This window comes from Protomyctophum parallelum (genome assembly GCF_964188405.1).
Source record: "Protomyctophum parallelum genome assembly, chromosome: 13".
NCBI lineage: Eukaryota > Metazoa > Chordata > Actinopteri > Myctophiformes > Myctophidae > Protomyctophum > Protomyctophum parallelum.
Genome location: NC_139708.1, coordinates 31,086,964 through 31,100,640, shown reverse-complemented (window position 1 = coordinate 31,100,640; position 13,677 = coordinate 31,086,964). Strand labels below are relative to the sequence as shown.

General features: G+C 47.7%; 2 protein-coding genes across 2 annotated transcripts in view; one reads left to right on the top strand and one right to left on the bottom strand.

Annotated features, from left to right (window-relative positions):
- The window catches only part of vasnb (vasorin b), a 30,438-nt gene extending 19,916 nt beyond the window's left edge, over positions 1-10,522 (top strand). Inside the window, exon 3 of the mRNA XM_083780157.1 lies at positions 6,246-10,522. Within this exon, the coding sequence (XP_083636283.1) occupies positions 6,271-8,343 (2,073 nt within the window). The 5' untranslated portion in view covers positions 6,246-6,270 and the 3' untranslated portion in view covers positions 8,344-10,522. The remainder of the gene's footprint in view (positions 1-6,245) is intronic.
- The window catches only part of coro7 (coronin 7), a 171,116-nt gene that overhangs the window by 76,836 nt on the left and 80,603 nt on the right, over positions 1-13,677 (bottom strand). The window lies entirely within an intron of this gene.

Genomic DNA, 13,677 nt, shown 5'->3' with positions numbered 1-13,677 from the left:
TTGTTAATTTATCCATGTGTACCGTTTGTACTGTGTAAATTACGGCTGCAGACGCGTATCATTCATGTCTGCTATAGCACCTACATGACAGACTGAGGCCGATGCCTTCGCGCTGTGGCACTCCATCGCCACGGCGTTGAACCTGCCTACCCGCGGTGCAGTAGATCATGCGCTAATGCACATACCGCAAGCATTGTTTCCTTAGAAGATAACGTCGTCCATGAGAGAGAGAGAGAGAGAGAGAGAGAGAAGGGGGCCCTCTTTAATGGGAGTATGCACTCTGTCGTGTGTGCAGCCTTATCCCCTTACCAAGACTTTGGCAGGGTGCCTCAACCCCCCCCCCCCCCCCCCCCCCCCTCTACAGTATCCAGCCTGTCCTGCTGGATTATACAAGTGCTGTATGACCCCCCCCTACCACCCACCTCCTCCTCCTCCTCTGCCATCCCATCCCATGCCCCCTCAGTGTCCCTGTGCTGTATGACCCCCCTACCACCCACCTCCTCCTCCTCTGCCCCCTCAGTGTCCCTTCCGCTCAGAAGATAAGGGCTTTTGACGTTGGGCCTGTGGGGCTTTAATTGACGAGACCCACTTCACCATCCCCAAAGCCAGGCCTCCTCCACCTCTCCGACCCCTCCTCTCCTCCTGCTGACAGAACCTTTCTGTTCCCTGTGCTAGTGTTTTCCTTTCCTCCTGGTCTTGAAAAGACGAGAGAAAGGAGGACAGGGGAGAGGGGGCGAGTGAGAGACAAAAGATTAGATTTTTTTTCTCTCTTTTACTTTTTCACAGCTTCTCAACTCTTTATTTTTCTTTTCCGGGGGGCTGGCCACGTGTTTTTCTTTCACGGTGTTGCGTAAAGACGTTCCCATGATCTTTTTTTGTGTGTGCCCCAGCTATGCTAGCGTACTAGTCAGCCAATGCGCTCAATAAAAACGGCACACTTTATGATTATCTTTAGGCCCAAAGTAAGAAGAAAACAGACGTTAAAAATTAACCAAAAAAGGGTCTCACCACCCATATTGCTGCACATTCACTTATCCAGTCTGAAAGACTGAGAAAACATTGTGTTAATCTCTGAACGCTAGGCCGACAAGACCTAGCCGGCTTATGAGAAGCTCCCCCTTTTTCCCCGAGCTCAGCTGCTGCCTGTCTCAGGAATGTCTCCACAAACGCACAGGAGAGAGGAAAGGAAATTACAACTCAAGAACGGCAGAGGAAGAGAAGGGCAGGGGAGGGAGAAGCTCAACGGCTGCATTCCTCCCTGTGCGGGATGACAGGCCTGTCCGTCTGCTAACACTCCTCTCCCTCTCTTCTCCCGGGGCCCTCCGCTCGCTCCGGAACACTTGAGTTAATGCCACACAGTCACGAGTCACTCAGCGCCAGGGGATCATACTGTACTGATGCCACGATGGGTCCTTATCTGCGCGCCGATAAGACGCTGCACACAAGACACAAGGAGCAACGGCAAATCGGGAGAATCGTAGCTATAATGGTCTTGTGCATGGTGTGCAGAGACGCCCCCCCCCCCCTCCTGCCAACCTCAGGGTTATCAGATGTGCCTGGCCTGATTTGGAATGAGGCATGGTCAAATAAACACTCTGGCCCGGGGGAGCTATACGCCCAGAAATGCCACGTTGGATGAAAAATATTCTTCCGCTTTATCTGCACGGCTCACTAACTCTTTCATGTTCTCCCTTTTCCCCCGATCCATGCTTCCATCTCTTTACGACACGTTGCTGCATTGATGTTGTGTATTCTGGCTCTGGTCCCTTCGTAGCTGTCTCCGGCTCAGAATGATATTACCCGAGTCACTCCGGAAGCGGTTGGGACGGGTCTTTTGGACAACTTCAGACATACCATATATCTCTTTCTCACATGTATGCACATAGTAAAGTGGAGGCAGTAAATTCACATCACAGTTCATACTTACACAGCTCTCGCTCCTTTGTGTCTCTCACATCTCACTCGTGCAAACATGGTTGCATACAAACGCGCACGCACACACACAAATTCCTGGCTCGTCTGTGATGATATGAAAACCTGAGACACCCAAGAATGCCTGCGTACAATCCAGCTGTTGCCTAGTCCTTCCTTTCTCCTTCATCCCCCTGTTTATCTTTCCAAATCCCTTTGTTTTCCCTCATTGTGTATACACATGCAGCTTCCATCTCTCTCTCTCTCTCCTACAGTATCTGCCTCTCCATCATTTCCAACTCCTATAACGCAAAAGCTCTCGTCCTGTATTTCCCCCACTCTCTTTCCAATCACCGCATTTCCAGGGTTTGCGACCCTGCAGTGAACTTGGAAAGACCGTTTTTCTTGTAATCAGTCAGAACTTCTACAAATTTGATTTCCACATTTGGAACCCGTACAATATGAAGTACCAATAAAGTCGAAAGCAGTTACTCTTGATTTATGACTCTCTACCTAAATCCATTACGACATTCTCTCTATGTAATTACTAGTCCGTTCCAGTGCCTTCCCCCAGGGCACTGTGTGTGTTCAAACTAACACAACTGCAACCCCCTCACCTCTGGTGCCAGCTCAGCTGGCACTGATGGCGAGCTACGGTACCACCTCCAGATGTTATCAGACCAGGCTTTCCATAAACAAATGCAATGCTGACTGCCTCCAACTTTTCTGCAATGGCTGGTAAAGGTTATAGGAGGCAATGTATTTCCTGGTAGCAGGTGCTTTCTGTTGGACATGAAACACATAAGCCCTATTTTATATTTTGTCATACATCGGTGTAGCATTTCGGTGTCACAGGACAATAGGCATTTATCATGGTTGAAATGTTATGCTTTAGCTATTGAAAAATAGCAGATCTGTGGCGAGCTACGAGCTTGTAGGTCTGCTATTCTTTTTTAATCGAAGAACGACTGACATACTGTAGAAACTTTTTCAGAAAACTGTCAGGATGTAGAAGACATTTTTAGAATCTGATCTCAGGTCAAAATGGGTTAACTGGGTGCTTTGTTACAGCTACACTTCTGTCATTTCTTATATAGATATTGTCTGACTTTCGGCTGCGGTTCTGAATAATTTGGATAATAACGGCAGTGCATTGGTGGCAGGGTCCAAACCTTTGGCTACAGTCCCTTCTGGTTTGGACCCCGCGGGAGGGAGAAGAGGAGATCAATGAATGTTTTCCATGGGGGTTGCGATTTCAAGGAAAGAAAAGTATGCTGAAACGAAAAGGAAAATAAATGCCACAGCCACGGCGATGATGAGATGATACCTCCTCCCCTCTGCAACCCCCCCAAAGCCTTGATCTCCTCTCCAAGGCCTGACATTCGAGGCAGTGTTTTTCTCTAAAGAAAATGTTTCATTAAACAGAGAGAGCGAGACCGAAGAATTCAAGGCAAGAAAATATTATTTAAGATGGCAGTGGCTCTGTTGCTGTTGTAATATCTACTTGGCACCGTCCGGTTGGTGAGGTTTTCAACATGCAGAGCAGCCACTAAACCTGTTTTCAGAGGAGGAGGCATGGGTGCCTGTACGTGAATAAGGTTTCTGTTCCGTTTCCTTTGGCATACAAAGATCATTGTCGGAGTAATTGCTTCATCGCTACAACGGTAAATCACAAACATTTGTGTACTGTACATGTACACATAAAAGATCAATTATAATGGACAAAGTAAATCCGTGAAAAGGATCAGAACACAACCCACAATAAATGGCCCATCAACAAAAAATGTACTTAAAAAAGACAGCTCAGCAATTTGCTAACTATTAATGATCATGTACATTACAGTGGAGTTTATGTACTGTAAGTCTATCTCTGCGCAGACAAAGAAGTCTGGCTTCAAAGAGAACAGACCTCAGAAGTTGCACAGAGGAATGGAGGATTATAGCTACTGTATGTTGGCCCACGGAGGCTAGCACGGTGATTCTCAGGTTAACCTTTTTCATCTCGGGCAATGTACTCGCTTTTCATACAATTTTGTATCTCTGGGGCCGCAATTATTTAACTCAGAGAGTATACAAATGGAAAGAAATGGACCCATCCATTTGGTTAGAGTTGTACACTCTCAGAGTTACAGTCCCGTAAGAGTCTCCGGGCCAGATGATGATGATATATGATTTTTTTTATATTTATATGAAGAAAAAAAGAAAATAAAAACATTGTGCCAAAACATCTGAGAAAAGAACAAGGCTGCAACTTTCAGTAAAACAAAAAAAGTTAAAGAAAACAAGTGAGGAGAATTACATGTCTTTGTCTGGGACATTTCTGGAGTAATAGGTTTGAACTCTGGACGCGAAGAACACCATGTTCTGTACGTGAACTATGTGTAAATCTGAAAAACAGTGACAAGGCTTTACTCATACAGGTGGTGCTATTCTAGACAGCAACAAAGTAATAACAAGACCCCCCTCAACAGGGGGCCTCCAGCCCCAACCAAAAAAGGCATGACACCGCCAGGGAGGGAAGTTTATCAAAATGTATTGTATAATATCAATCAATATCTCAGGTTTAAGAAAACAGCCGAAAAAGCACTGTCTACCGTCTTCCTGTGCTGAGTTAATAAAATATTGTGTTAGCATATATCACATTATTGTGATCTTCAGATACCACACACACACACACACACACACACACACACACACACACACACACACACACACACACACACACACACACACACACACACACACACACACACACACACACACACACACACACACACACACACACACACACACACAGTTATTCTCAGACTCAGGAGAGGGAGGTATAGACTCAAATAGAATGATGGACAGAAAGAAAGAGGCCGGCAGAAAGTGGGGGAGAGGAAGATAAAGGAAGACAAATTGGCCAACAGATAGAGATGTTCCTTCTCCGCTCCTCTCCATAGAATGATAAACGGTCTCGCTGACTCTCCTCAGCGCCTAGTTCCTCCTTTATCTGCCTCCATTCCTCTCTCCCTCTCTTCCATAACTCCCCCCCTCCTCTTTCGACCCTTTCAAGTTGTGTGCCGAAGCTCCGACCAGGTGTTTGTTTTGAGCCTTGAAGAGGGCTCAGGTGAAATGGGTGTAAATTAGTATAAGGCTCCTTCTCTCCAGGCACCCTATACTCCCCTCGGCTCCTCTGCGTATATTTCAGCCTTTTCTCGCCCTCCTCCTCCACGGCACGTCAGACATGTGTTTAGCGCTGCAGCTTTGTTGGCCGTCGTTCCGCGTAATGACAACACAGAAAGTGTGTGTTATTTATGCCGAGTCTCTGGTCAGGGAAGCAGCTCCGGGCTATCAGCGTAGCAGCTCTCCTCCGAGTTTAGAACACAGCAAAGAAAATTATGCACAGATGCCGGGGCCATGTGCTCCATGGTAGAGAGAGAGAGAGAGAGAGAGAGAGACGAGGCCACACGGCGCTCGCCGACACCGTGTCGTTAGAGGAAACTTTGGAGAAACCAGAGTGGCGTTTAGAAGCCCTTAAGAGGACATAAAAGTGTACACACTTGTATGTGTAAATGTGTTTTATCCTCGTCATCATCCGAGGAATGACAGAATGAGGAGTATGTCACACAGTTACTATCCTCCTTTGTACATCCATAGTGTGCGGTACGGTAAATGGTAGTGATGTGAGTAGCTTAGTCACACACACACACACACACACACACACACACACACACACACACACACACGGATGGAGACAACAGTCTCAGCATCACAATACTATTAGTTACACAGCACGTTACACGGATAATGTGGCACTCTTGTCGTCGGTGTGGCAAGATGCCACAACTTTTCCCTAGAGTTGGAAAGTTCCTCCGGGGCCCTGAGGTCACTGCCAGAGCCTATTGTTTGAGGGAACAGCCTTTGATCACTGGAGTATACAAATCCACAGCCAACGTAAGCCCTTCGAAAAACCACATTAAAGGACCCCACAATCAATCAATAACAGACCTGTGCCAGTCCGGAGGCTTACTATTATTCTACTTTGTTTCATTAAAAAAATAGTTTTTTTTATGAAACAAAGTCCACGTTGTGCTTCGTGTATCTGTTATACATTTTTGTTGCCCAACAGCTGGGGGCTCCTACACTCAAAACATGGCCTTCACAGGACTTTGCAAGGAAAGCGAACCGAGATACGATTCGTACTGCTTTTTGCACAACACAATTGCTTGTGTTGTTCTGCAGGGTCGCACAATCACAGCCAGCGTTGACATTATGATACAGTTGTATACATCTGTGAGTGTTGCGTACAAAGTTCAGTTCACTGACATTTCCTCACTCTCTCGTTTCAGGCAGAGGAGAGAAGGATCCGCCACCATGAAGGTCTTCCTCACTCCGTTGACGCCCTTCCTGCCGTTCCTCCTCCTCCTCCTACCCGGTGGCATCATGTCCAACGCCTGCCCGAAGGACTGCTCCTGCACCACGCCGGACTCCATCTTGTGCTTCCAGCGACGCTCGCCCGCCATTCCCCAGGCGGTGTCGCCGGCCACCAAGAGCCTCTACCTCTTTGCCAACGGCATCGAGGGCCTGACCACGGAGGACTTTGACGGCTTGGACAATCTGGAGATGCTGGACCTGAGCCAGAACAAACTGACCGAGCTCCCTGATAGGGTCTTTGAGCCACTGACCTCCCTGAGAAACCTGGACCTGTCGTCCAACCAGATCACCCACATTTCGGAGGAGAGCTTCCAGGGCATGGCCCTGCTGGAGCGTCTCTATCTGTACAGTAACCACATCAAGACCATCCACCCCGCGGCCTTTAACGGCCTGGAGCAGCTGCTGGAGCTCAAGCTGCAGGGGAACCAGCTGACATCGCTGCCCGCTCTCTCCATGCCCCGGCTGCTGCTGCTGGACCTGCGTTTCAACGTGCTCCCCACCCTGGGTCCCGCCGACCTCCAGACCCCCAACCTGGAGTCCCTGAAGCTGGGCGGGGTGGGTCTCACCAGCCTGGACGAGGAGCTGATGGCCAGTCTGGGAAACCTGCACGAGCTCGACGTCTCGGGAAACCAGCTGGAGTCGTTCCCCCGGGCCCTGAAGGAGGCCCGGGGGCTGATCCACCTCAACCTGGCGGGGAACCCCATGGGCCCTCTCCAGATAGAGCACCTCCAGAACCTGGGGGAGCTCCAGGAGCTGGACATCAGCAGCCTCAGTCTGCAGGGACTCCCTCAGGGCTTCGCCCAGATCTTCCCTCACATCAAGAAGCTGACGGTGGCAGAGAATCCCTTCAACTGCCTCTGCACGTTGTCCTGGTTCCCCGGCTGGCTGAGGGCCCAGGGCGTCACCCTGGAGAGGACGGAGGAGACCCGCTGCCACTTCCCGCCCATCAACGCTGGGAAGGTGCTGGAGAGACTGGAGCACAGAGAGTTTGGCTGCCCCACCACCACCACGGTCACCACCAGCACCGTCAAGACCACCACCACCGTGCCGGTTCCCGTCACCACCCTCCCCAGTACTACCAAGTCCATCCCAGCAGCGCCCGGGTCCAGTGACGACGACCCCGTGGACACGGACATCGACTCTCCCCTGCCGCCGGCGCCTGCCTCGCCAAGCAGCAGCAGCAGCCGCATAGACGTAGAGCAGCGTTTCTGTCCTCCCAACACCTGCCTGAACGGGGGCACCTGTCGCCTGGACCAGCGTGGTCAGGTGGATTGCACGTGCCCGCGCGGCACCTCGGGCGTCTACTGTGAGGTCCGCCACCCGCCGGCACCCTCGTCTCCCGAAGAGGAGGTGTCGATGGCGACCGTCACCGCGGACGCCCCAGACATCAGCTCGCGCCACGTCACCTCCACCTCCATCCTGCTGGACCTTCACCGCTACATCGAGATGCGGCCGTACATCCGCGGAATCCGCCTGACCTACCGCAACCTCTCCGGGCCCGACCGGAGGCCCATGCAGCTCAGCCTGCCGTCTTCCTACCCGGAGTACACGCTCAGGGGCCTGAGGCCCAACTCCACCTACACCGTCTGTGCCAGTCCGCTGGGCACGCCCACCGGCACGGACACCGCCTGCACCGAGGCGCACACGGCGGCGCAGCAGCACAGCACCACGGGGGCGCAGGTGGAGGACAAGAGGCTGACCACCCTGTTGGTGCCCGCCATGGCCATCCTGCTGCTGGTGGTGCTGATAGCGGTCGCGGTGGGGGTGGTGTGCTACGTCCGCAGGAAGAGGGCCAAGAAGGGCCAGCTGGACTTGGACTGTGATCCCTCGCAGCTGGAACTGGAGGGAGTCAAGTCTGGCTTGGACAACGGGGCGCTGCCTCAGAAACAGCCGGAGCTCATGATGCCCGAGCCGGCCGTTCAGAACGGCAACCTGGAATACGAGGTGTTGCTGCTACAGGATCACTGTACGTCAAATAACAACATGTCTTCCCACAAGCCCTCCTACTTCTGACGCTGGGTTTGGTGACATTTGAACTTAAAAAAAAGGAGTACTTTGCTCCTGAGCTGGGTTCTTCCCACTGGTGAACTACAGACTCCAGCTACTGTTACTGGTGACAGTGAAGGAGAGAACCAACCAGCCAGCCAGCCGGCCAGCGATGGAGAAACTGAACATACTGTATAAATATTTAACCCATTTCCCATCATTCGTGTAAACAGATATGAAACATTCAAAACAAGTTTTAGGACCTAGAGAAAGTTCTAAAAGTGCCTTTTACTTCATTTTACATAATGCTGCATTCCGCTACTGCGATGTTTCTTCAGTCACATAGCTGGCCTGGCAGGCTCTCAGCACGCCCACCGTCAGCCGTGGTTCAAAGACCAAGTGTGACTGGGACAGGTGGCGTGTTGTTATTGGCTGGAGCTGAAGGGTCAAAGGTTTAGGTGACCCCCCCTCCGGGTCCCGACCCCCCGCTCGCCCTCTTTTATTTCTTCAAAAAGAAGGGCCAAGGACTGAAATGGGGCTGTGCTGCCATTTCCCTGTCGTTGCAATGACTGAAATAAACTATAAAACTAAAATATTTTTTACTTTTTGTAGCACCCTCGGCACTACCCCTAACGTGGGCGGTGCTTGCTGTGAATGACATCCGAGTCACCCAATGAAGAGAACCCTTTCAGTCAGAATGGCTGACCCTTGTGAAAATGGCATTGTTCTTTTTATGTTGTAAATACAATACTTTGGTTTTTTATATATATTTGTCTTAATGTTATTATGCGTTTGTTCTTGTTTCACTGTGTGACTGTTAGAAGTTAACTCCTCCACCCCCCCCCCCCCACCTCTTGTGACTAACAGACAGACAAAACAGCAGATTACAATGTTTGAAGATTAAAACTCATTTCGCACCAGCAAAGTCAATCAAAGGGCTTTACACTCAGAATGTCAGACGGCGTAAGTAGATGTAAGTCTGGGCAGACGCAGAATAAATCCCCCCTTCTACGTGGTCCCGCCCCCTTTTCCTGAGCACAAAGAGGAGGTATAAGCAAGATTACAAAAGTTACAAAGGGACCCAGTTGCACGCACACACACACACACACACACACACCCAGCAGCTGAGCTTCAACCATACTTCGAGCCTTCTTAAACCACATACACACGCACATGACTCTACCCGAGGGGAAACAAGTACTTTAAAGACTGTATTTATTGTTTATATTCCCCCGAAAGCAGCAAAGACCCAGTTACTATTTGACCACAATTTGCAAAGAACATTGTCGAACGGCCCCCGGCCCCGGGCCCACAACAAGCAGGAGATAGCGGTTTGTTGTTTACTGCCGTTTCCCTTAGGCAGTATTAGCTCCCACGGCATGTCGACGTGCGCCATTAACTTCCCCTTTGCAAGGAGAGGGTTGCAGTTTTGCTCACTTGCACCCAAGCAGACTATGAAAACGCCAGACGCAGCACAGCGAAGAAGTGTTCCAAGTGTTTATATGCTCTCTGAGTCGAGGACAATGAGACTTATGTGTATGCGAGGGAGAGGCCTACTACAGGAAGGCTGTTGTGGAGGAGGCGCACCGCGGCCGAGATCCAAATCTGTGCACCAGGGGTGGGAGAAGAGCTACACGAAAGTTGCCTTTTATGTGTCTGGTGCAGGTTGACCTGCTCTGCAGGGTGAAGATCTACCCTGTACGTGTGTGTGTGTGTCTGTGTGAGTGAGTGAGCGCGTGTGCATGTGTGTGTAGACCTCTGTCAACATCAGTGTGATAATGCAAGAGCATGTTCTGTCTTGCAGGGAGACCCACATACTGTACATGGAGTTGCTATCATCACGCACACAAAGTGCCCTCATGCCAAAGAGTACACACCCCCCCCCACCACCCCCCTCCCCAACAACTCTACCTACCAAAATTTCAATGCAGTATTTCCAGCGCACAGGGAGAACGTCTCCGCGCAATAATAATAATCCAACTATTTAACTGGAATCCTTGTCTGTAAAAATAGAAAACATTGAAGGTATCCAAAATATTTTCAATGTAATTGTTTATTTTTCCCTGTTTACTTTGGGAAGCGCTTTGTTGTGTGTATGTCTTTTTTTGTTTGTCTTTTCCAGTTCAGTGAATTTATTTGTACAAGTGGAAAAAAGTAATGATATTATTATCACGAAGAAAAAAGATTAATAATAAAAAAAAAAGTAAATTACAACATGTCTACTTTTCATTTCAATGTTTTGCCTCTGGGATGTAGCTTTGACTGACTGACTAAAATAAACCCGCAACTACAAATAGGTTTTTATTTCACTTCAGCGTTTTGCCTCCGGGATAAACCTTTGACTGACAGGCAAGGCACTGTATGACACTGGATGTCACACCACCTACAATGCACAAAATGTAACTATTACAGTGAAAAAATGTGCAGGCAAAGAGAAAGGGTATTTCTTCACTTCAAAGTCACCTGTGGTATGGTACACTGTGATTTTGATGTGTGCCACAAAGTGTGCCCATGAATTGAATTCAGTTAGTGCAGAGATCCTGATCAGATTCCTAAAACACTGTGTGTGTGTGTGTGTGTGTGTGTGTGTGTGTGTGTGTGCGCGCGTGTGCATGCCCAAACATTTTATGGTCATACCTAGCAGGCAGCAAGTCAGTTATTTCTGTACACTATCCTTTCAGGGTATCTCAGCGAAGGTGGCACAATTAATACAACTCTGTGTGTGTGTGTGTGTGTGTGTGTGTGTGTGCGTGCGTGCGTGCGTGCGTGCGTGCGTGCGTGCGTGCGTGCGTGCGTGCGTTACACCCTTCACAGTACAGCATCCCCACTGAAAAAATAAATATATACTTTAACAAGTCTCGTTGGAGGGCAAGAGGTCTCTTTTCCTTTAACAGCGGATAGCTGCAGGCAGAATGGAATAAAGCTTATGATTGAAAACATGCTGATGTGAAGGTATTAGGTGGGTTTTACCAGAGCGCTGGGGTGAGTCACTGGCTTAAGACTAATGGGTACAGCATTGTTTGTGAACCAACACAACAACACACTGGGCTGACCACCCATGTGTTTAATAAGAAGAACGCTGGCCTGGCAGGGGATCGATGTAGCACGCACGCACACTCAACAGGAACACCAACGCACACACATGCTTGCATGCACCGAATGCACTCGCTCAGGCCCAGGTAGAGGCGTACAGCTGGGAGCCGTTATGACGGTCCCACACTAACAACACAAACACACGCTGCTGCTGGTCCCATTATTTCAATTTGTACACAGACAGAGGAAACATTCCAGCCAATGAAACAATGGCACCCCCTGCCTGTAGCACCCCCTGCAGGTCTGGTGAAAACACTTCCTCCCTCTTGCAAGGCAAAATGAGCAGTGTTCATTTAATTGAATTCTGAAAGGGTCCGGTTATTACAAATTAAATTAAAGGACCATACCAGTGTTGGTGCATGCCATTGTCAACATCACTTAGATTACATAAACTTTTACTATTTTACCCCCACATTGCCTGAGTTATTTAGATAGTGTTTTTATTTTATATTTTGGCCTAATTCAATACACATTACAGCTTACGTAGCTTTACAGCTAAACGTCCTCTAGTGAAAAAAATCTAGTGAAAAATGCAGCACTTTCAATGAACACATTTTGAATTGCTTACAGTATATTAGAATAATACAGTAATGTTATAAAACAAAAAAGTGTAGTGAATTTCAAAAGGGTGAATTATATCCAATTCATCTAGGGTGGGTTTTCCACACCGTTTCAATTTGAATGGCAGAAGGATGCTTAAAATGTATAGGCAGAGATCCAGCCTTTTGCAACCAGATCTTTTAATGATATTTAGGAGAAAATAATCACTTTCCTGGTGGTTTTATGTGGACAATATGTGTTTTTACTTATTTTACTATTTCAAAGTGTCCATGATGTCATGGACAATGTGGCTCACTTCCTTCCTGGACTACAATTCCCATAATGCTTTGGTCCAATGCCCATCCTTGTGGATCCTGGGGGAGGGCTGTCTTACTGAGACAAGATGTAGTCCAGGAAGTAAGTGAGCCCAGTGTCCATGACATCATGGACACTTCGAAATACTAAAATATCTAAAAACACATATTGCCCACATAAAAACCCCCAGGAAAGTGTTTCTTGTCTCTCAAACATCATTAAAGGTATATTCAGTGATTTCACTCAAAAAACCTTAGGTTTCGTTTTTGGCTGTGGGACCCAGTCTTTCGTCCAATCTGGATAGAGAGTCAAAAACGAAACCTAAGGTTTTTTGACCCCCAGGGGTTAACTGGGGACAGGGAGGAACTCCTTATATGGCCAGCACACTCTATAGTAGGGAGGATTATAACAACAAAACAAAAAAACTAGTGATATTTGAATTAAGTGAAATCACTGAATATACCTTTTAAATAAGATCTGGTTGCAAAAAGGGGTGATGTGTCCCTTTAGGTTTACACTGCAGCGATGGTACAGGAGACATATATGCTAGAAGTCACAATTAGCAGTGGTGGAAAGTACATTTACTTAAGCACTGTACAATTTTGAGGTATTTGTACTTCACTTGAGTATTTCCAATACTTTTAGTCCACTACTTATTTGAAAACATTTGACAACATTAGTTACTAGTTACTTTGTAGATTTTGATTATTATAAAAAAAACACTATTTTCAAAATAATTATGTTAAAACATTTGATAACTTGAAATGGGACATTCTGCATAATGAGTACTTTTACTTTTGTACATTTTGATGGCAAAACCTTTGAACTTTTACACTGAATTCCAGACATTTACTTGCAACAGATTATTTATATATTGCAGTAATGACACTTTTACTTAACCCATTTTGGGCGGGAACCCCTTTTAGTGTTAGCATTATGATAATGCTTTAGCTATTGAAAAATAGCAGATCTACAAGCTCATAGCGCGCCACCGAGCTTGTAGGTCTGCTATTTTTGAAAAATCGAAGAACGACTGACATAGAAACATAGCTTTTTCAGAAAACAGTTTTAGAATCTGATCTCAGGTCAGAATGGTGAGTAGAAAATGTGAGTGCTTTTTCTACCACTGCAAATTAGACTGGTAGGGTTAATGCTGCAATACATTGCTTTTACTTTGGAGTGACCCGTTGGCTTGTACTGACCCCCCCGCCAAGTGAAAATCTACGGTGAACAGCTCAACGGTGAGGCTAAATCGCTCACACATGTCCAACCAGTGGGAGTCAATCCAGGTACAAAAAAAGAATAATAGATTGGACAAATAGATGATGTCAGCATATAATACTGCTCCAGGCTGAATGAGTGCACGCAATTTTACTGTCCTTCTGTCTCTCTGCGTGTCCGTGAAGCGCTCCC